The sequence below is a fragment of the Sinocyclocheilus rhinocerous genome, unplaced genomic scaffold (genome assembly GCF_001515625.1).
Source record: "Sinocyclocheilus rhinocerous isolate Xijiao unplaced genomic scaffold, SAMN03320098_v1.1 scaffold72, whole genome shotgun sequence".
NCBI classification, from domain to species: Eukaryota; Metazoa; Chordata; class Actinopteri; order Cypriniformes; family Cyprinidae; genus Sinocyclocheilus; species Sinocyclocheilus rhinocerous.
This window is the reverse complement of record NW_015628351.1, coordinates 4,087,081-4,109,080: the sequence shown is the minus strand read 5'-3', so window position 1 is coordinate 4,109,080 and position 22,000 is coordinate 4,087,081. Positions and strand designations below refer to the sequence as shown.

The window sequence follows — 22,000 nt, the reverse complement described above, 5'->3', positions numbered from 1 at the left end:
TAAATGAGGACATAAATACATGAACAACATATCCAAAACTGCTCTGAGAGTCACTTCATTAGCATTTTACCGTTTCATTTGAGTAAAACTAGCCTCATATGATATCACACAGAAATATAAAGGTATTCACGGCAACCCGTTAAAATAAAAGTTTGGTTTAACTTTAAGACATTGTGCCAGAGATATTGTTCAGTAGAATGTACATAATACTACTAATACTATTAGTACTACTACTAAAATGATTAAAACTTTAATTTTAAAGAAATAATCACACAACATTTCTTCCATGTTGTATTGTATTGTTTATAGTAAATCCCCTTTGTTTGCCAAAAAAAGTTTGTTTAATTTTCAATAATTAAAAGATAAATGAAATTAATGTATTATGCCTTCATTTGATAACCAGAAAAATTTAAATACACAACACAGAATTTCTGAGGGGGAAAAAAGCATTTCATAAGGCTATTTTAAGAATAAATTTGGGAAAAAATAAAACGGATTTCATAGGGCCCTACACAGGTAAGCAAACTCCCACCAGCTGACAGAGAGCGCGCGTCGGAAAATATATCACGTCAATCAACAAGCTGGATGTTTCTGCATGGGTTTGTTGCATATGCAATAATTTAAAAGTCTGGTAGCATGTGATCCTCAGTCGTTTAGTGTATGATGCCCGGTTTTTCTCTGTAACCATTTCTAAAGTCTGCAAATGTATAATGCCTTGTGTTTTGAAATCTGTTCAGATTTTAAAAGTCGTGTAGCGTTTTCCAACCTCAAGTGTTTACCATAAACGTACTTCATGAAAAATTAAGTACACTCTAAATAAGATAAATGTTTAACTGTCCTATTTAACTGAAGTAATAAAGCACTCACTAGCCATAGGATCTGCTCCAGGAGAGAGTACAAACACCAGTGGAATGGTGCAATTGGAGTCACTGTAGCTCTTACTGAGGTCAAATGGAGGTGGTTCAACAAATCTCTTTCCCAATTTGTCAGTCACAAATTTGCTGATTGCTGGCTCAATCTTTGAAGAAAGGATAAAGTGAAATTAAAATAACTGGAAAAAATGTTTCTGTGAGTGATGTGCTGCATTTATTACTTTTTAATGACTATGATAAGAACATGTCAATTTCAAACTCAATGAGAACTCACTTTATCAGGTCTAAGGCCTCGGTAAATTATCATTTTTTGAAGTTCATTGAGTTTATCACACCAGGGCTTGGGCAAAGCTGTGTTGTATGGCTCCTTGCTGTCATAAATTGGCAGGAAAATCTCAGGACTCTTAATGAAGCTCTCCCTATATTTAGTCAAAGGAATGTGTCAGTATCAGCTGCAGAAGCATTGATATGTAACATTTCAGTCATTTCAGAAGGCATAGCAGAGACTTCATACTTGAGGCCCTCAAGGGCAGGAAGATCACTGGCCCGGCAGATCTCATCCCAGCTCTTGTCAGGCAGCCAGTTTGGATCAGGGTTGGCAACGTTGTTCTGTAGACCCACACCTCCAGTGAGCAGGAACATAAATTCAGAGTACTCGATCTCCTTCTTAGCCCTTAGAAAGATCAAGTTTAGTGCACAGATTCAATCAAGACCATATATACTTGGACATAAGTTTCATCATGTTTCTATGAAATCTGAAAGTAATATGACAGCGTTGCTTTTATCTAGTAATATTCAAGACTGTACTAAAGTTTGAACTTACAGCAGTAGGTTAGAACAGAGCAGGAACGAGAAGAGGAGTTTGTCCTTCTCAAACAGTGAACGGCACACGTTGCAGTACAGGTTATAGGTGAAATGATCAGTCAGGTATCTGAGTCTCTTCTCTAGATTCTTTGATTTATTGCTGTGAAATCCATATGCACAATAAATGCAAATGCAAATAAAAATGATTGATGCAGAATTTTTTAACGCATGTGCAGTTATTCCCCACCTGTCATGTATGGAGTTGACATAGAGGTTGACAAACCAGTTGAGAGAGTATTGATACATGGGGTCGATGTTGGCCAGGTCTGCGATACTGAAGAAGAGGATGGAGGAGTGCTTAGCAATGGCTCTGTAGCCTTCCCTCGACTCAGCTATTTCAATCTCAGTCTTCTCTGCGATCTGAATGTTCACAGAAAGGCACAGAGGTCAAACCAGAAACTCTCATGGCGTTAATAAAGGGATTTCATCTAAACCAGCTCTTTAATGCACTACACCTGCTGTTTTTTAGTTATCTCATTAGACATGATCTTGGCAGCATCCAGGATCTGGATGGCACTCTCGTCTTCCAAGATGTTCCCCTCTGAGGACTGCAGAGTTTCAAGGATTTGGTCCTCGATCTCCTTAAGCTGCTTCTTATTGGCTGCAGACTGAAGAATCAGGGCATTTCTCTCCTCTTCTAATTCAGGCCTGAGGGAAAACAGAAGAGAAATACTGTATCTTACAGGCAAAGACACTAATTCCGAATGATATTTTTCAGGAAAACAAAGGAATAAAATCAGAATCACCTCTCTTTTGCTACCACAATGCCAAGTAGCTGGTCTTCAAGGCCCTCTGGTGTAATCATGAAGTTAAGCAGACACACTTTGGTAGCTAGCTCAGGCAGGTAATGAGGGTTCCTCAGCTTTGTAGAGATGTAAAAGCGGAAGTCCCTCGAATACTCAATTACACTCTCGCCCAATCTGATACAGTCCACACCCCCTACAAAAAGAAAGCAGGAACTCACTTTGATTTTCAACCCCTCTTTGAGAGTCAAATTAATCATGTAATCAAAATAATCTTTAAACAAGAACTTATTTAAAAGAGTTGTTTAAGTAAAACACCTTGCTTGAAAACTTGTTTGAGGAGCAGAGGCTCTAAGGAAGGATCAAGCTCCTCTCCTACGTTCTCCAGCAGCAGTGGAGTACCAAACTGGATGCAGTTCTCAAGTGTTCTCATGTAGTCGGCATCAGTTAGCTTGATCACATTCAGGTTATGCTCCCGTTCTGAGTTTTTCACCCATTTGTTGGCCTGACCCTGAGGATCTATCATTAACGGCCTGGCAAAGAGAAAATCGGGTGGTAAAACATAACGCTTTGGTTCTAAAATCAGAAGAAAACACTTGTCATTATTTGTAACACAAGATTTCGAAATGATTTGGCTTTGTTGAGTCATACCATCTTCTGGAGTTGCTCACTATAACACCATTATCAATGGAGAAGCTGTCGGTGGGAAGACCAGCAATATTCCAGGCCCTGATCTTGATTGGATCACCAAGTGTCTTACTTAGAGAGAAGTCATCAGAGGATGGGATCTTCTTGGACTGAGTAGAATGAAAACATTGAATAAATGACACTAAATATTACTTTGCAAACACGACTAGTCTTCACTGAGACGAGCAGTGCAAATACCTTGCAGAGCGTGGCCCACATTTTAATACAGTCATGGCGGAAGCTGGCAGTGAAAGCTCCCAGGTAAGCAATAACCCCAGCAGATATTAGCACATCACCTGTCAAGTTATCATATGTGCACTGAAGGTCATTTGCTGCTTTCGACCACCTATGTAGAAATACAGGGACGCATACTCTGTTGGCTCAAATATAGGAATTAACTGACAGCACAGATTTCTAAGATTTGGTTGTAGTTGACTGAAACCTGGATTTTTCTCCTCCTAAACCTCCAATTAGCTTCTCGGCTCTCTCCAGCTTGCGAGCACAGAGGTCCACCTGGAACTCCAGCTGAGCTTTCTCTTCAGTCTTTTCCTCCAAAGTCTTCTGCAGTGAGGCCAGACGATCCTCCACCTCCTTTAGCTCTGCCCTCTTCTGGTTTAGCAGGGCCATAGTGGTGGCCAGGGATTCCTGGGCTACAATAAGGTTGGCTTTCTTAGGTGCCACCACCTAAGAGAGAAAATTATTTTAATCTCATCAAGAGGTATGAAACAATAAAAAAAAGTATAGATTTCCTTATATTAAAAGAAAGAAAAATGAAAGAAAAACAACATAAAACGTAACTATTTGTATGTAACTATCTAATAATTGTTGTAGAGAAGGAAACTACTGTTACTGGTGTGAGATACAGATGAGGGTCTATCTACCTTTGCCACTCTGTCATAAACCTCCATTGCAGTGATCCATCTGCAAAGCCCCTCAGCTGCAGATGAGGCCTTGGCAACTTTGGTGGGGTCAAAGTCAGGGTTGGTCATGTACTCACTGCGGATTTTATGCATCACTTGAGCCTGTCACAAAACAACACCATTAAAATACATCAACTGCAGTGTTACGAAACAATCTACTGTACACACCCTACATAACAAAAAAGACTTACAGGGATGTTGTCTTTGTCATACTCCTTCAGATCTTTGAGGAAATTCATGTCCCCTAGCAGCTTCTTGCTTGGACCCCAGTAGTCAAGAATCTATCAGAATAGATATCATGCTGTCAGAAAAAAACAAAAACAAAGAAAGCTCTAGTCATGTGACCTGTCTAGACTCGCTTTTGACCTTCTGTCCGGTTCCAGCAGGATCATTGATCTTCTCTGGTTTGATGTCCTTCATTACACACACCGCTGCCATCACTAGCTTCACTCCTGATGGAGGGTTCTTCATTGATTTTACAATGGTCACATCAGCTGGCTGAAATCACAAATCAACCCACACCTTTTATAATAATCTATAATTTTATAAACCACAATTTCCAACATTAAATCATACATGAATAATTATAGGGCGATATTCTTTAAAAATTCTGGGTAGGGTTCGATATAATCCCAAAGTATTACATTTCTGCAATTCTGCATTCAGCATGAACTGATTAACATACTTACATTTAAATTTTTTAGATAATTATCATTATAGATTTTTTGTAAAATGTTTAATAGATTATTTTCATTACATAACAGACAAAAGTGCATGTGGATACTAAATTACAGTTCTTCTTTCTTATAGTCTTCCTTCTTAAATTCATTTTCATAATGAATTGTCTTCCTTGCATCTAGTTTAACATGATTAGCCACCTTCACACAGCACAGTTACTCTACCCGTGTCCGAATATGCGGAATTTCTTACGATATAGTGTGAAAAGCACTATGTAAAATACGTAGTTGACCTTGAGTGTGTCCAGGGCAGACAGCGCAGCCTCCAGTGCAGGGATGGCCTCGGCCAAGTCACTCTCACACTCATTCTTCAAAGCCTGGGCTTCATTCGCTTTTAGAGTAGCTGTTTCTTCATCCACACGGACAAGTTTGCTCTTTGCCTCAACCTCCACTGACTCAACCTCTATCACCTGAGAAGAGAAACATGTAGCTAAAATATGCAGGCAAACATTTATCAAAATTAAGATAACATACCTGAAATACTACTATAGGAACAACAGAAAAACTGTAAATCTATTCAGTGGTAGTACAAAATGAACATTTGCTTTAAACACAGTACTGTAAGATAGATGCCAATGTTTCTTACTTTCATTATTTTGGTGTTGTCAATCTTAGCCTGTTCTAGTTTAGGCTGCAGGTCCACCAGCTCCTTCTTCATTTCACTCACCTAAACCAGCATAAATGCATTAAAATGTGTGCTGTCAAACGATTAATTGGGATTAATCACATCCAAAATAAAGGTTTTTGTTTACATAATATATGTGTGTGTACTGTGTATATTTATTATGTATATATAAATACACACACATGCACATATACAGTATATTGTGAAAATATTTACATGTATTTACATGCATATATTTATATAATTTATATTATATATAAATATATTTAATATATAAACATAACATATTCGTCTTAAATATATACTTGCATGTGTGTGTATTTATATATACATAATGAATATACAAGTACACACATATTATGTAAACAAAAACTTTTATTTTGGATGCGATTAATCGTGATTAATCGTTTGACAGCACTAATTAAAATCATATTTCTGCCTCACTGACCATAATTAAAAAGGCTATGAAAAAGATCTATTTTAACATTATATGCACTATTATATGGATTTAAAAGATATTTTATCTGCTAATTTTTCTCTACATTATACAACACATTACCTGAGACTCTGCAAAAGCCAGTTTGTCCAATCCATTTGTATATCTGTTTTTAGCACTCATAACAGTGTCTCGTTTTTGAGTGAGAAGAAGTCTGAAGGCAGCTATGAGCTCCAAGTAGGAAGTAGGAGTCACATAGTTATGGCGGCCCAGCTCTGACAAAAACCTGCAAAGATTACATAATTTTATAAACAATTGTGTTCTACAAGCCACAAGTAAAATAAACTGTTCTGTCATCATTTACTCACCTATTTTCCGTGAATTTTCTAGGAACTCCCCCTTTAACAGAAACTACATACTCACTTTGATATAAACATCATACCTGTGAGACAGATCAATAGCAGAAGTGTGGAAGGTCTTGCAGATTGGCACGATTTCCTGTCGCTCAAGATCACTCAGCTCCAGTGTCTCCAAGAACTTATTAGCCACTCGCTCCAAAGCCTCTTCAGGCCATGGCTGGGGAGATCAGAAACTAAACTGTAACTGTAAACTTCAAAACTGGCTTAATTGGTGATTTTTTTATTTATAACATGAATAGAAGCAGTTCATTAAAAAAAACTGTTTCTTAGTTTCTCCAAATACAACAAGTAAATGCTTAACCATCTCTTCCCTGTTCTAGCCAACCTCACCTGAAACCAATCTATGGTGCAGCAGTTAATCAGGGAAGGGAACTGTCTCAGGCGGTTTCGGAAGGCATCTCCTATTGGGCTGAAGGCCACTACTATATGTAGGTTTTCTCTGCAGCGAGTCACAAAATAAGCAAACAGAGCCAGAGGGCTGAACTCCACATTTTTATTCCCTGCTTGAGCAATGGGGCGTACAGCCTGAAGAGGATACAGAGAAAAACACCGGAAAATAAAATAATAAGACAATATAGGTCTCTACACATCAATAAGAGTTTTTATATGATAATTGTATCTTACCTCCATGATTTCTTGCTTTTCATCCACAGCAAAGATGTTTGGTACCTCTCCTGTGTTTAAAATGCTGTCCACATCTTCTAAAAAGGCTTCATCCTTTATCTGAGCATCAGTGAGCAGGAAGACCATTTTCTGGCCCTTTACTCCAGCATTCTTCATCAGGCGCTAGACAACACAAAATCCATTAGTGGGCATATTTGACTTCTTAATATTTTCATGTTGCTCTTTTCCATACAACAGTTCAAAGTTACCAGAAGCTGTCAAGCTCCAAAAATATTGTAATGAACACTTGCAATATTGTACACAAGTAGTGCTTTAATGGTGTTTTTTGACATCCCCCGGTTGAAACAAATTGTCACATGGATTAGAGGTGCATGAAGATTTATCAAAAAAAATTGAGCTTCACTCAAACAATAACAGCATACAAGCTTGGAATGACATGATGGTGAGTAAATCATGAAAAATTTTAATTTTGTTTAATTACCCCATACCTTTAGATCATCTCTCCATTCATTCATGCTATAGCTTTTGGAGATCTCAGGCTGGAACAGAGTCATATTAGCCATAAAAGTGGCAAGCCTGGTGATGGACTGGCGGCCACTGCCTCCAACTCCAACCAACAAAGCATTTCCCCCAGGCTGTTTTAACACACGGCTGATCCTGGACAGGTGCTCCAGGACATAACTACACAAATGAACAAGGGAGACAATCAATCAAAAATGTCACACTTCTGCTCTCTTAAAAGTATTGTTCACCCAGAAATAAAAATTGTGTCACCACTTACTCACCCTCATGTCTTGCCAAACCTGTATGAATTTCTTTCTTCTGTGGAACACAAAAAAAGATACTTCGAAGAACGTTGGTAGTTAAACAGTTTAGGTTTCTATTAACTTCCACTGTATGGACAAACAATGCAATGGAAGTCAATGAGAACCAAAACTGTCTGGTTATCAACAATCATCAAAATGTCTTCTATTGGATTCCACCAAAAGAAAAAGAAAAAGTAAGCCATACAGTTTTGGAATGACATGAGGGAGAGTAAATGATGACAGAATGTTCATTTTTGGATGGACTATTCATTCAAGATGATTCCTGTTGGAAAATTGCAGTATGTGGCATCATGCACTAAAGCGTAAACAGCTTTTTAAAAGTTACCGGAATATGACCAAGTTCATGCGGTTCTTGTGGGTTTGGTTGTACTCTTCCAGACAGGCTTCTACCACCTCACTGAAGCGCTCCATGGAGGGAACCTCTGCATACAGCCTCTCACTTTCATCCACGTCAGGGGTCATATAATCTCCAAATAATAAATTCCTCATATTCTCCTCACAAATCTGAGGAAAAACAACAGGAAAAAAAAAACTAACCATTTTGGTTTCATATGATCAAAAATTACTTTGTATTCATCTCTGGAAAGCAAGGCAGTATTTTTGTCCTACTAAATTAGTCTTTTTCATTAAAAATATATACATTTTGTTATAACTTGACACATTTATTTTAGAAAGTTGCCTAAGATATTAAGATAATACATACTAAATTACAGTCATTTTACATTATTTAATGAATGAGAAATTCTAAAGAAGCCTTGGATGTTTTTTTTTTACGTACAGGTTTGTTACCATCCTTAAGATGTTCAAAGACTGTGTCAAAGTTTTCCTTGAAGTGCTCCTTCACAATATTGCTTATGAGTGAGAAGAGCCAGGCTCGGTCCTGGTCATCCACAAGGCGATCATAGAAGACGCGGTACAATTCGTGTACGAAAAGCCTGATCATTGTTCGCTTGTTTGCAAGTGATTCCTTCTTCAGTAGCAGGCAGCCCTGCACCACTCGTGAGAAATCTCTTAGGTTGAAAGTGTAATGAGACTTAGCTGGGGTGGGAAGGAGATTTTCTATAGCCTTTTTATAAACCTATTTCATACAGAACACAGAATTAGACAATATAAATTAATACTGAAAAAAAAAAAGCAATGGAATTATATACCATATACCAATATACCATTCAAGAGTCTAGGCTGAGTAAGCCTTTGCTTTTTAAAAGAAAGAAATTAGTAATTTTATTCAGCAAGGATGCATTAAATCACAGGAATAAATTACATTTCAAAATATATTCAAATAGAAAACAGTTAAATTGTAGAATATCACAAAATGACTGTTTTCTTTGTGAGAATAAAAGACTTCTTTCAAAAACATTAAAAAACCATTCCAACTTTTGAACGGTACTTTATATACTGTACATGACTTACCTCAAGTGTTGCAGTGACTATCTGATTGCCAATCGGGAAGCAGTCAGATGGGAAGTCATTGGTCCGGAGGTAAAAGGTCACAACATTAGAGAAAATGCGCACCATGGTTTCATCACTGAATGAATTGATGCTGCAGATGTTAAAATGGCGTAGAAAACGAGGAGACACTGCATTCCTCCCACCACCAGGGGGTCCCATGGCAGAGATCAGTTGCAGGTCCATAAGGGTGATTTTTGAGGTGTCCTTAAGGTCATACCTACAACATAAGGACTCTATTACAGAGTTCTATAAGCTCAGCTCTATAACAGCACATAAGAGCAAAGAGTAAAAAGACTAGGACAGATAACTGATTTATAGTGTATTAAAGTTTTCATTTACCAGTTCCCATGGTCAAAATACTGACGAAGCAGCTCAATTGGGGGTTGTGCACCAAACACCTCTTTTGCTGGCATATTCATGTCATCCACAAAGATGATGCATTTCTTTCCCATGGGAGGTCCATACACTCCCTTTCGCCTCTTGTCTAGTCTGGACATAATAATGTTCTAGAGGATAAAGAGAGCACTTGTGTTATAGAAAAATACTACTGAAAAATTAAATGGATTAATTTCAACAATATATTGACTGTACGGTGAGTGGGAAGTATCCTGGTGGTTACCTGAGTCTGATTGGCACTGGTGCGAGCAGAGAAGTTGACGAAGAAGGGAAGGAAGAGTTCTTTGTCGAGATTGTTCATTAGTTTTTCTTTCACATAAACAGACTTTCCTGTGCCTGTGGGGCCGACGAGCAAAAGAGGCCTAAATCAAAGTGAAAAACAAGAACATTTTTTAACAATTTTGGGTCAATAGAATAAAACAAATTAAAATGAATATAAGTTAATGCAGTGGTTATAAAACGGGGGTTCAGCAAACTTCCAAAGGCGTTGCAGGATGACTTAAAAGTATTTAAATTAATAAATTATTATTAATATATTAAAATAATGCAACTCTATTGTAAATTAAAATGCTTGAAAAAACAAAATCAAGATGTAACCTTAAAAAAAAACTAAATAATATTTCTTTCTCCCCTCAAAACCCACTGGTCTAATGTTTGTCAAGATATTAAAATAGAATACTTACATCCCATACTGAATGCAGAGATCCATTAAGTAAGTATATCGCACAGTGTCAATTGTGGGAACAATGATATCCTGTACTTTGGTATTCTTGTCACCTAATAGTGCATTTCTGATCGACTCATTCCAGTGGACCCAACGACCTTTTCCTTTGAACTAATTTGAAGTGAAAAGAGTCATTTTCCCGAGTAATATCTCTCAAATTCTCATACTACTGCAATACTATATACCAACCTCATAACTGTAATCATAGACAAGACCTTTCTCTTCGAATGGACACTCCCATTTAGACACAGCAGCAGGTATGGGGTAGTTTTCTGCCTTTCCTGAAATTATTTCTCTCAAAAACTGATCAAATCGACTGCGGCTGTCTGTATCACAGCATCCACCGACAGACCACACCAGGGCAAAGGCAAAGGCTGCCTGCATAGGCCAGAATAATTCATGTTTACAAATTTAACTGCATTCTGATGAGTTGTACATTGTACCTTTTACATGAATAATTACCATGATCCACGTGCGTATGTTTTTGTTCCCTGGATCTTCATCTAAAGGCCCAGTCAGCAGCATCTCAAAGAGTCGTGTGAGAGACACAACAGTATTACTGTTGCTGGTGGGAATGACCTCCTGGAATATTAAACTCAATGAGCTCTGACTGATTTGTTGACAACGTCTAAGATCAAAAATAATCGAATGTGATTATGCTATAAGCAATTCATTATGTAAAAAAATTACCCGACACTGTTTGCGTAATAAAACAAGTGCAGGAGGAATTAACCACTCAAAGAGCTGCTGCAGTAGTGTGGAATTGTCTTGTGACTGAAGTGGGTCAGGAAGTGTTCTCATCCATGATAGCACCAGAGGAGTCCATCCTAGCTGACACGGCTCCATGTAGATCATTCCACAACGACTCACTGTGGCTGGCTAATTCAGGAATTAAAAATTGTTAGTACGGTATAGATAATGAAGGCTGAAGTGGTTTTGAATATGTTTCATATATGGATAGTGCTTAGGTTTAATATTAAATAATGAGATAGGCTGACTCACAGAGGCTTGTGACAGATCCATGGCCTCAAAAATCAGACTCATCTGATTGGACATCTGGATAATCTCCCCACTCATGAGGCATAGCTAAAATGTAACAAAATTTCAGTTATTATATACATGTTATTTACATGATAGGAAGATCTGCTATCATGTAACATATCTATCGATAGATATGCTATCATGTCATCCTAAAATAATGTTAACTTGCCTTTTTGTTGTCATCCAGCACAGTGTTCATGCTCTCAATCCAAAGCGTGTCTATGGGGCCATCGAACACCACCCATTTCCTGTCTGGGGTGTCACTTGAGGCAAATTCTCGAAAGCTGTTTGCCACAATCCCATCTGTCCACTAATAAAATAAAAATGCACAAGTAAAAAATAAAGCATAAATAAACAAACGGTTGCTTTTTATAATATGATGCAGAAACCAAGCTCCTACCTCATGGGAGACAGGATCAAACTGACCAAACACTTGGCCCATCGTTATAGATTTAGGATTGACAGTTTGATACACAACTTTTTCTTCCTCATTATAGCCCCTCTCATTCATCAGGGTCAAAGTATCAGCAAGAACATGAAGTACTTTGGTTTTTCCAGCAAATGGTTCTCCAACAAGCATGAACCTATGGAATAATGTATTATACAATGTATTATGAAAATGCATGGATAAAAATTACTATAACATTAATGTAAAATAAAATGTAATATTACATTTGCATTTAGAATTACATGTTTTACATTACCAGTTTAAATATTATTGGTAAGGGAAATACCAACTTACCCATGACGAACTATCATCATCTCATAAGTTTGAATTATTTTGTCCAAGAAAACCTTTACAGGTTGCACATTGTGATTTTTGCTGCACTCTTGAGCACATTCCAGGAATAACTATTGCATATGAACAAAATGTAATTAAAATATTGTATTTATCATTACAATTCTAAATTAAAAACATTTGAAAGTGACATTTGAAGCAAAGTGTACCTTATAATCTGCCACAGGTAGTGAAATTCCTGGGAATAGGTCACTAGTGATTCCATTGAAAAGAGGGATATCATGGGAAAGAAACTTGGGCTCATTTACATCCTTGATGGACCGTAGAAGCTAAAACAAAGAGAGGGTAATGTATCTGATTTTAACCAGCTTTTGGTATAAGACACTGGGTTAACTAGACTTCCATTTCATTAACTTACAAGTATATCCTCATTTTCATCTGGAAATTTGAGTTTGAGATTCCCAGCAGCCACCAGCACTGCTTTAACGGCTCTCATCCCATAGTCATAGTGGAACTGAGAAGACAGCTGCTCAGAGCACAGTCTGTAGGTCATCACAATCTTCACTGAGAGAGGCTTAGCACTGAGGAAGCCATACGAGTACAAGGAGATCTCAGCGATCAGTGCATAGTTAGGCACCATCATGGCCACTGTTCTAAACAAGACCTAAACAAGAGTAACATGAACATAGAACAGTACAGTTAAAGCCATGTTAGATAACGTGATCTTAATGAAACAATTTACCCATAATACACACTAAAAAAACACCTTGAGGTTATCAGGGAGTTCAGATCGGCCAGCGTATCCAGGGTTCATGGTGATGGCCACAAAACAGTTGGGGTTGAGGCGTAACTCTGTTCCCTCAAAGTCAAAATACTCAAGTCTCATTTCGATGGCCCTCTGAATACATAGGATCTGCTGAGCCACCACAGACAGCACCTCCAACTCAATCCGGTTAAATTCGTCAAAGCATGCCCAGGCACCAGAAGACGCCAATCCCTTGAAGAACTAGAAAAGAATATTCAGGCAAACGCTGACTTGAGATTTTATATGAGAGTTTATGTTATTTACAGAGCCCATTCAGTAAATGCTAGATAAACTGATGATTATAGCCTAATGAAATTTGAGTGCAAGAGATGACCATGCTAAAGTTTCTGAGCTTTGACAAGTCCTTGAACATAATTCTAGCTCTTCATTTGAAACAAGACCCTCTCACCTTCCCCATGGCTAGATAGTCAAGGCCATCTGAGCAGTTAAACACCACACACTGCACAGCAAGGGCTTTGGCCAGATCTTTGGTGGTCTCAGTTTTGCCTGTGCCTGCGGGTCCTTCAGGAGCTCCACCCAAATTCAAATAAAATGCTCCAATCTTTAAAAGAGGACAATAAACCAGATATCAGAAAAGGAAATAACTATGCCTCAAACATAATAAATATGTAGCTGGCATGATTAGTGTTAGTTTGATTATTGTTTCAGATTTAATAAATAAATTGTCACAACTATTTGAGTATTTTCTGTATTCTCATAGCATAATAGCAAAGCATAATAAATAGCATAAAATAAATTTGCCCTTTAATATACCAAAGTTCGGTAACATCTGTCTGTCAACGGTGTGATGACCAAGCGAGGAGAGTTTCCAAGGTATTCATAAGCATACTTGACATCACAGTTTATAATGCGGACACGGACATTGTCGCCAGCCCAATAGTAACGTAGCTGAGCAAGCCACTGGAAATCTGTCTCACTAGAAACTCCTGAAATGGATATTGAAAGTTAAAAGTTTTTAAATGAAAAAGAACAAACTGTACAATACAGTAACCACAAATTCAAATAATGATGTCATACAATACAGAAACATTTTTTTTTCTTCACAAAACAGAAGAATGCTTTTTAAAATTCATAATATCAAAGCAACTAGGCAGATCAATCAAAACAAGAGAACCTTTCTCTATCATCTCCATGACCACATCCCTGGCATGCACATCTATGGTCACTAGGGCCCCCAGAGTGGTGCGTGTCTGCTTGGACAGCTTCCCCCTCACCAGCTCCACGATATCATTCAGCTGATTCTGCAGCTGCTTATGGTAGTTCTTCAGACCCTATGAAATCATTCAGATCAATATCTCTGGTACACAGTTAACAGAATCCAATGGTCCACTGATATTCAGAGTGGTTTCCTTACATTAGCACCACTCCTGATGGCCTCATGCACCTCCAGCGTCCAGTACAACTGTGAAGTACAGAGGACCACCTGTCCAGGCCAGTCACGTACCCACTGACTCCTTTTAATCTCTGGATAAGCCTGAACACATTCAAGACAGTAACCTGGTGCATAAAAAGTAATAAAGACCAAAAGTTGACAAAAAAAATACAAATGGGAACTTGAGTCTTACCAGTCTGGAGCGATTGATCACATCCCTGATGCTTCTCAGCATGATGTCTTCCACCTGCACCAGCCACTTCTCCACAGCTCCTCGTGCCTCAGACGTAGAGATCAGCTGGATGAGCTCCACACGCTCCCCCTCACTGCTGTACATGGCCTGGATGTCCAAGTTAGGCAGGAAGTCCAGTTTGGCGATGCCCTCAAAACATTTCTTTAAGTGAGGCTGCACTCGCATGGGATCTTTGGTTTCTGAGAGAATCTCCAGCATCTCATCATTTGACAGGAAAAAGAATCTACAGAGTGTGAAAAGGAAATACTGATAAACAACACTGAGGATATATGGCATGACAGTTCGAAAGTATGGCACAATGTACTAACTTAAAGGTGAAGTGTGCAGTGTTGTTATTAAAACTAAGCAAGTAACTATTAAAATTGTTTTTTGAAATTAAAATATAAATATTAGCAGAAAAAAGGAGAAATGTTGCTTTGGTAAATAACTGAAATAAATAAGATTAAGCTGAAATACTAAAATTACTAAAACTAAAATAAAATAAAAAATTAATTAATTAAAACAAAATACATTAAATAAAAATAAGAATTAGAAATAAAATTATATATTTAAACTAAATACTTTTTTATAAAAATTATACAAATGACAAAAGCAATTAAATTAACAAAACAAACTAACGTTAAAATTGAAAATATAAAAATAAAATATGAATAAATACTATCATAGTATATAAATGATTACTAAAATAACACTTTGTGTAGCATCACTGAATGAAACTGCAAAAATAATGACTGTTTCCAAGTATGTTGTCTGCCACTGGTCAAAAAAAAAGTTAGCCCTGTCCCAAACTCACATCATTGGTTAAGCCAGTGTTGTTGTGGCAGAACTTGTTAGAATGATCAAACAAACAGCATGCTTTTAGTTGCAGTTTTCAGTAAAATCTACATATGAATGGCTTATTTTTTAAATTGAAAAAAAAAAAGTACTTTAGCTTAAAACATGCAAAATATTAAATATATTACCGTGGAAAAAACAATCTTTTCTTTTCAAGGTATGCATTCAAGCCCTTCATAATGTTCTCAAGGAGGATGTAGGACTCTTGCAGTTTTTCAAACAATCCAGGCAGAGAAGTAGCAGCTAAAACCTGTGCAAATGGGAGGATTATTGGTATTAGTTTTTTCAAACATAAAAAACCCAATAAATGAGAACATAAGCTAGAACATAAGCAAAATGATTTCTAAACCTCCAATTATTTTATTGTTTGTATTTAGTATATGTCATCACCTTTGGGTCCTTCACACAGTGAATCATGACCTCTTTCCAGTGTTTGTTTACAATCTGGAAGAGACGGCCCTCCTCAGGCATCTGCTTCATTATATCCTCAGAACTGAAGATGGGCTCGAGGTATAGCCACTGATGTTGTACCTTCAGCCACTCATCTATAGTGTCTTGGATACGAATCAAACGTTCCTCCCAGGTCTGGTTTAAAACAACAAAACTTGCTCACTATTCCTTGCCCATGATCAAGAAAACTTACAGCATATTTTTAGCTATTTTTAAAACTTTAGAGGTTTTTGAAGCAAGCTTATTTTGAAACCGTTTGTGATATTGGTTCACATTTTTGAATAAAACTAAATATACATTTTAATTCTCAAATAACTAATTACTCATTTCTTGAAATGCCCATCCCTCAACCTCGATCTCACCTTTATTTCTGTCTCAAAAGGCTTGATGAAAGGAGAGCCTCTCATAGTTTGGGTTTTCACTATCTGGTCATCCAGCATGGTTTGAATCTCATCCACAGAGGACAGGATGGACACGCCAGTGTCCCTGTATGGATGATATTGAAATGACACCGTATCCCAAACCTCCATCATATTCTGCATGGCCCTCTCCAGAGCGAATTCCTGAAAGTGAACAGTTTCCAAAAACATGTGAGTTGTTTTCTCTCTTTATGGCATATAACTGCATACAGGAACTGCAATAAATCATACGGGTGTTGATTCACAGTGTTATTACTTTGCTGGCTCCTGCACTGATGTTCTCAAACAGTTCCAGGTACGGGGTGAGGTTCTGTTTAAGGATTTTGCGCAGCGTGCTTCCAGAGTCAGGGGTCAAGTCATTGCCTGCAATTTCTGACATTTGCTCCCAGTGTCGAGGTCTGATGCCGGGGTTACACATGATGGACACCAATGGAATGTACTCCTAAGAATAGGAAATAATTTTAAAGGGACAATTCACCCAAAAATCAAAATGATGTGATAATTCCATGAACACTGTTAATTGTTTAATAGGATGTAAACACTACCTTGAACTCTTTGACTTGCTCCACAACATTGGTGCAAATGAGAAAAGTGGCACTCTCCTGTTTGTCCTCCTCCTCTTTGGGCTTCCTCTTTAGTCCTGCTATTTTCTCCTTCTCTTGCTCTGCCTTCTTCTGTTTCTGCTGGAAGAACTTCTGCATCTTGTATATTTCTCTGAAGTACTCCTCAACCTCCAGCTCTATACTCTCACCATTCAAATCCAAGAAAGACCCGTCCATCCATCTACACTCAAATGACAGGATAAGATGTCATTCTTTATAACATTAATCAAGTTCTTGGAGAGAAAAAGAAACTGTCTGAAAATAGTGAAAACTAGGTGATCCATTATAATAATTGGATAAGAAGAATATGATACCTCTTTCTTGTGCGTTGCCATTTCAGAACTAAGTTGAAGAGCTTCTGATAGGGCTCAATAGATTCCTTTATCACCTCCACCTCTGGGTATGAGGTTTGGTCCCATTTGTAAAGGGCTTCTTCTTTGTTGATAAAGACAATTGATTCCTCAGTGTCCTGAATTCTTTTCTGCACTGTTCTCACATCAGAAGCATACTGGAAAGGAGAGGAAGTATTACAATATAAAGCCCTGATTTCTTTCAGAAGTCAAGTAATCATGCCAGATCAGGTCAAATAAATAGTTTAGCCCAAAAATAAAACTTTGACATCCTTTTCTCACCTTCATGTCATGTGTTTCATAAAAGAAAGAAATAATATGGGATTGAAATGATGTGACTGAGTAAATGATATTTGGCTAACAAAATTTTCATTTTACGCAGGGCTTCTTCTTTGTTGATAAAGACAATTGATTCCTCAGTGTCCTGAATTCTTTTCTGCACTGTTCTCACATCAGAAGCATACTGGAAAGGAGAGGAAGTATTACAATATAAAGCCCTGATTTCTTTCAGAAGTCAAGTAATCATGCCAGATCAGGTCAAATAAATAGTTTAGCCCAAAAAGAAAACTTTGACATCCTTTTCTCACCTTCATGTCATGTGTTTCATAAAAGAAAGAAATAATATGGGTTTGAAATGATGTGACTGAGTAAATGATATTTGGCTGACAAAATTTTCATTTTACGCCAACTGTTATTTTAACTGGACAAATCAACTGAAGATTTCAGTTTGTAATATACCTGTTGCATCATATCAAGTTCAGAGCATTGTGCAAATTCCTCCATCCTGCGGCCTACTTTCTCTAGCTCTAGAAGTAGCTTCTCTCTTCGGCCTTGAAGTTCTTGTTGACCCTTCTGCTTGGCTTCTTCCATCACCTACAACAACAGAGTGCATAAGTCCTTCTAACAGAAACAAGTTTGTATTTTTGATTTACTTTATGTCCTTTCAAAACATCACCTCATCACTTTGATCGAAGATCGGGTAAATGTTTTGTGGCCAGAGCAGTACTGTGGCATTCAGTTCAAGATGCTCTGCATCAAAAATATGTACATCCATCAAATAATTCATCCTGTGTTGTGCTTCCTAGAAAAAGTTATATAAAAAGTTATTTGATTTGTTATTCGCAGTAAGAACATTTAAAATAAATAGTTTTGAGGTACCCACCGTTATCCTATTGTTGAGCTCCTCTATTCCCTTGGTTTTCACCTGACCAATGTAAGTAATCATTTCCATCATGTCCTCTGTTGTTTCAGGCACTTTTAAAGCCCTGTCCCGAATAGCCTCAAACTCTTTACAAATCCTGAAAAAAAAAAAAAGATATATACATCGCAGATCGAAAGAGAAATTAGACAAAGGGATAGTTTATCTAAAAATGTCACACAGGTTTTAGAAGACATAAAAGGGTGAATAAATGATGATAGAATATTCATTTTGGGGTGAAATGTTCCTAATACATTGGCAAAAACAACTCAAGCACTGAACTTACAGAAGACTGCATTGATGGTGTGAACTAACAAGCTTCCCCACAATGATTTCGGAAAGGGTGTTCGCTTTCTTTGCAAGTCCTTGTTTGAGCTCCTCACAGTCCAGTTGTACCATGTCAAAATGGATCAGAGAGGGAAGACCAGAGATCTCTTGCGACAATGCCCGAAACCGTTCCACTTGCTGACATGTGATATATGAACACACAGACATGTAGTATACAACAGATTAAACACAAAAAAATAAAACAGACACCTTAGCATATAAGTAAAAATACATTTCTGTTCAAAACTTTGGGGTAAGTAAGATTTTTTTCTTTTGAACGTAATTAATTAGGACTTTAAAAAAAAATATTAAAAATTAATCTTCTGAACTTTCCATCATCAATATAATTACATAAAATAAATTAAATTATAATTACATTAAATTAAAATATATAAAAAAAATAAAACATTTATTTTAAATTGTAATAATGTTTCACAATAATACTGTTTTTACTGTATTTCTGATTAAATAGATGCAGTCTTGGTAAGCATAAGAGACTTCTTTTAAAAACATAAAAAAGTACAATCCTACCAACCTCAAACTTTTGAACAGTAGTGTATATAATATATTGAATTAAACATAAGCTGACCTTGGTGTACTCATCAAAAGAATGCTCTTCTTCCATTAATGTCTCCACTTGAGACTGTGCCGTCCCATCGACTAACCAGTCATAGCTGTCAACTAAACAATATTCATGTAATTGAGCAGAATAATAGAGAGTCACAAAACACATTACACATTGTTCTATGTGGTTTTAACCCATTCATATGTGGTTGCTAGGGTGTTTTGGGTTTTGCTTACCATAGCTCTGGAAGTGTTTAGCAGGTCCATCCAAGTTTATTCTTACAGCATTCCTAAGAGTGGTCTGTGCCCACATCTGAACATGATCTGGGAGCTTGGCATCCACTACAGAAATGTTGCCCTCTGCTAGCCATGCCTGGACCGTCTGCACTCTCTGTGGGACAGGCAGGACTTAATATCAAACATGAGCTCATAAACTCATCCGATCTGATTCACATAGTCAAAATAATTATGTGCAACACAACTGCACATCAATATATATTTCCCAACCTGCACGGTATTGCTGATCAGGTTTGCAATTTCAAGCACAGCCTCCTCTAGATCACGAAAATTAGGATAAAAATCCATCTTCTCATCATCAAATATTAAGTCCATCTTGAAAAGGGGAAGCTTGCTGATGTTGAGGGGATTAAACAAGCTGACAAATGCCACCACACTCCTCTCAACTAGTGCCTTTAGCTAAAAAAGGGTAAACAAAACCAATTATTCCATTATCCTTAGTCAACATCAAAACATCAATAGTTGGAAAAAAAAATGCATAGACAATGATAGCAGATATAAAACTGTGTGACAAATAATACTCAGCTCACCTGATTGGATAAAAGCGTTGAGGCACAGTTGTAAAAGGAGTCAAGCTTTTTGGGTTTGACTTTCTGCACAGTGTCTTTGCTGGTGAGCAGGTGAATGACTTTGGGGAACCAGGATTTCATGAGTCTGTCCTCTACCCTCTCGCACACAACAGCCACTTTGTTCTTCAGACTTTCACAGTCTACAGGCCCTGTGGACCTTTATAGCAGGTTTCAAGATGTGCATTACACATTCAAATTTCAATTCATATGGATACTTGAATATACTTCTAAAATAATTTTAAAAATCATTTTTTTCAATGTTTTCAGTCTTAAAAGTCTCATTTAAAATTTATTTATTATTATTTAAAAAGCAGCTATGTTTTTTTATTAATGTTTGTTAACTTTAATCCACCAAATCAAATCAACATGCAGGAATTCATGTTACTGTCATGTCACATTAAAGCCATAAAACAGGACATTAGACCCTCATGGCAAGTGTATTTATTTATTTATTTTTTACATTTTTCTATTTGATGGCTGAATGAAGAATCATTATTTATTTATTTTTGAAAGTGTATGGTGTAAATGTTTTCAATAATGTTTAAAACAAACATAAATACAAAGATTACATATGTGTGCAGCCTTGCTGCTTGTGGTTTGAATTTGATTGTCAAAAGATTTATCCTTTTCATCATCTTGGAAATACTTACTTGCCATTGACCCAAGCAACAAATATACAGCATGTAATCAGAAAATGAATGATTCCAGATAACAAACGTAACGGCAGTACCTGCAGTCTGAGAGATCAATAAGGAGCAGGTGGGAGAACGTGCTGTAACAAATATCAAGGACATTCTTCATGACTGGATGTAATATGTGTAGATTCTTCTGCATCTCTTTTCGACTCTGCACAAAGCTGTCATGCCATGGACAGGAGAAATCTAGAATTCTGGTGAAGCAAAACCAAGATCATAAGAACTGCCCTTTTATCAGGTACACTTCATAATCTGGCCGTATTAAGATCATTAAGTTAAATAATGCTAGAATATTTAAATTTTATGTATTATTATTTATTTACAATCTGCACACTTACTCAGCAGATCCGTTGCTCTCTTGAGAAATTGTGTCAGTTGACTGTGGATCTTTTAGTACAGTGCTTACTAGAAAAAAACATTAATAACAACCTAATGAAAACCCAAAGGTTTAAGTTGCTTTATAAATAAAAACTTTAAAACACACACACGCGCACACACACACACAAAAGATCTAGAATTTGTATTATTTTCTGTGAATATATACCAGAGCATCAATTGGACTCACCTCTGTGCTTGGTCATGACTCTGAGGTAGGTCTCACTGACCTCTTTGCATATGTCTTCAAGCAACTCTTGCCTGCCGGGCCCCTGGCGGAGCCGATGGGGCACACGGGCCAACATGGCATCCAGCCACTGCTGCTGAAAGGGTGCAACAGGACTTTGCTCAACACACTCTTTCAGGAACAAGTAGTTCATCTAGGAGAATATGGAGAGAAAAGTATAAAACACAATGAAATGAAAAGACCCACCAGAAAAAAAATTATAATAATGAGGCTTATTATGAGGTAAAAATAGCATACATATTGTTTCCTCTCTTCACTGATAATCTGGAAAACAAAAATAAATGACATTATTAACAAATACAATACATCTACATGAGATTTTTTTCAATCGTATGGTGTATGAGATGTGTGATCAAGTGAAGAGTTCATACTGTTGAGGGAAGCTCTGGTTCAGGAGACGGAGGAGATGTCGGTCCTGCTTCCTTGGCCCGCATGTAAGCTTGCATTGCCCTGTCAACTCTAACACAATTGCAGATATCACATTACAATATTACTCTACTATAGTTGACGTCACTT

At 37.2% G+C, this 22,000-nt stretch overlaps 1 protein-coding gene across 1 annotated transcript in view; it reads right to left on the bottom strand.

Annotated features, from left to right (window-relative positions):
- dnah12 (dynein, axonemal, heavy chain 12) overlaps nt 1-22,000 on the bottom strand; it is a 28,670-nt gene that overhangs the window by 4,575 nt on the left and 2,095 nt on the right. The window contains exons 3-63 of the mRNA XM_016549187.1: nt 21,856-21,943; nt 21,722-21,748; nt 21,428-21,617; nt 21,201-21,267; nt 20,898-21,059; nt 20,129-20,324; nt 19,809-19,997; nt 19,539-19,692; nt 19,327-19,418; nt 18,697-18,875; nt 18,375-18,510; nt 18,168-18,293; nt 17,951-18,085; nt 17,177-17,370; nt 16,806-17,043; nt 16,517-16,702; nt 16,204-16,404; nt 15,782-15,976; nt 15,520-15,641; nt 14,498-14,780; nt 14,287-14,406; nt 14,047-14,203; nt 13,686-13,858; nt 13,321-13,473; nt 12,873-13,112; nt 12,525-12,770; nt 12,316-12,435; nt 12,110-12,219; nt 11,768-11,951; nt 11,537-11,677; nt 11,329-11,412; nt 11,017-11,205; nt 10,789-10,908; nt 10,516-10,704; nt 10,286-10,437; nt 9,826-9,964; nt 9,546-9,712; nt 9,168-9,423; nt 8,533-8,832; nt 8,080-8,258; nt 7,416-7,608; nt 6,928-7,089; nt 6,634-6,828; nt 6,327-6,460; nt 6,008-6,170; nt 5,410-5,490; nt 5,057-5,233; nt 4,453-4,584; nt 4,278-4,367; nt 4,048-4,188; nt 3,609-3,850; nt 3,365-3,512; nt 3,131-3,276; nt 2,798-3,012; nt 2,483-2,675; nt 2,192-2,384; nt 1,924-2,096; nt 1,696-1,836; nt 1,387-1,545; nt 1,147-1,291; nt 868-1,018 (exon numbers count right to left, since the gene is read on the bottom strand). Coding sequence (XP_016404673.1) covers nt 868-1,018; nt 1,147-1,291; nt 1,387-1,545; nt 1,696-1,836; nt 1,924-2,096; nt 2,192-2,384; nt 2,483-2,675; nt 2,798-3,012; nt 3,131-3,276; nt 3,365-3,512; nt 3,609-3,850; nt 4,048-4,188; nt 4,278-4,367; nt 4,453-4,584; nt 5,057-5,233; nt 5,410-5,490; nt 6,008-6,170; nt 6,327-6,460; nt 6,634-6,828; nt 6,928-7,089; nt 7,416-7,608; nt 8,080-8,258; nt 8,533-8,832; nt 9,168-9,423; nt 9,546-9,712; nt 9,826-9,964; nt 10,286-10,437; nt 10,516-10,704; nt 10,789-10,908; nt 11,017-11,205; nt 11,329-11,412; nt 11,537-11,677; nt 11,768-11,951; nt 12,110-12,219; nt 12,316-12,435; nt 12,525-12,770; nt 12,873-13,112; nt 13,321-13,473; nt 13,686-13,858; nt 14,047-14,203; nt 14,287-14,406; nt 14,498-14,780; nt 15,520-15,641; nt 15,782-15,976; nt 16,204-16,404; nt 16,517-16,702; nt 16,806-17,043; nt 17,177-17,370; nt 17,951-18,085; nt 18,168-18,293; nt 18,375-18,510; nt 18,697-18,875; nt 19,327-19,418; nt 19,539-19,692; nt 19,809-19,997; nt 20,129-20,324; nt 20,898-21,059; nt 21,201-21,267; nt 21,428-21,617; nt 21,722-21,748; nt 21,856-21,943 — 9,953 coding nt within the window. The remainder of the gene's footprint in view (nt 1-867; nt 1,019-1,146; nt 1,292-1,386; nt 1,546-1,695; nt 1,837-1,923; nt 2,097-2,191; nt 2,385-2,482; nt 2,676-2,797; nt 3,013-3,130; nt 3,277-3,364; nt 3,513-3,608; nt 3,851-4,047; nt 4,189-4,277; nt 4,368-4,452; nt 4,585-5,056; nt 5,234-5,409; nt 5,491-6,007; nt 6,171-6,326; nt 6,461-6,633; nt 6,829-6,927; nt 7,090-7,415; nt 7,609-8,079; nt 8,259-8,532; nt 8,833-9,167; nt 9,424-9,545; nt 9,713-9,825; nt 9,965-10,285; nt 10,438-10,515; nt 10,705-10,788; nt 10,909-11,016; nt 11,206-11,328; nt 11,413-11,536; nt 11,678-11,767; nt 11,952-12,109; nt 12,220-12,315; nt 12,436-12,524; nt 12,771-12,872; nt 13,113-13,320; nt 13,474-13,685; nt 13,859-14,046; nt 14,204-14,286; nt 14,407-14,497; nt 14,781-15,519; nt 15,642-15,781; nt 15,977-16,203; nt 16,405-16,516; nt 16,703-16,805; nt 17,044-17,176; nt 17,371-17,950; nt 18,086-18,167; nt 18,294-18,374; nt 18,511-18,696; nt 18,876-19,326; nt 19,419-19,538; nt 19,693-19,808; nt 19,998-20,128; nt 20,325-20,897; nt 21,060-21,200; nt 21,268-21,427; nt 21,618-21,721; nt 21,749-21,855; nt 21,944-22,000) is intronic.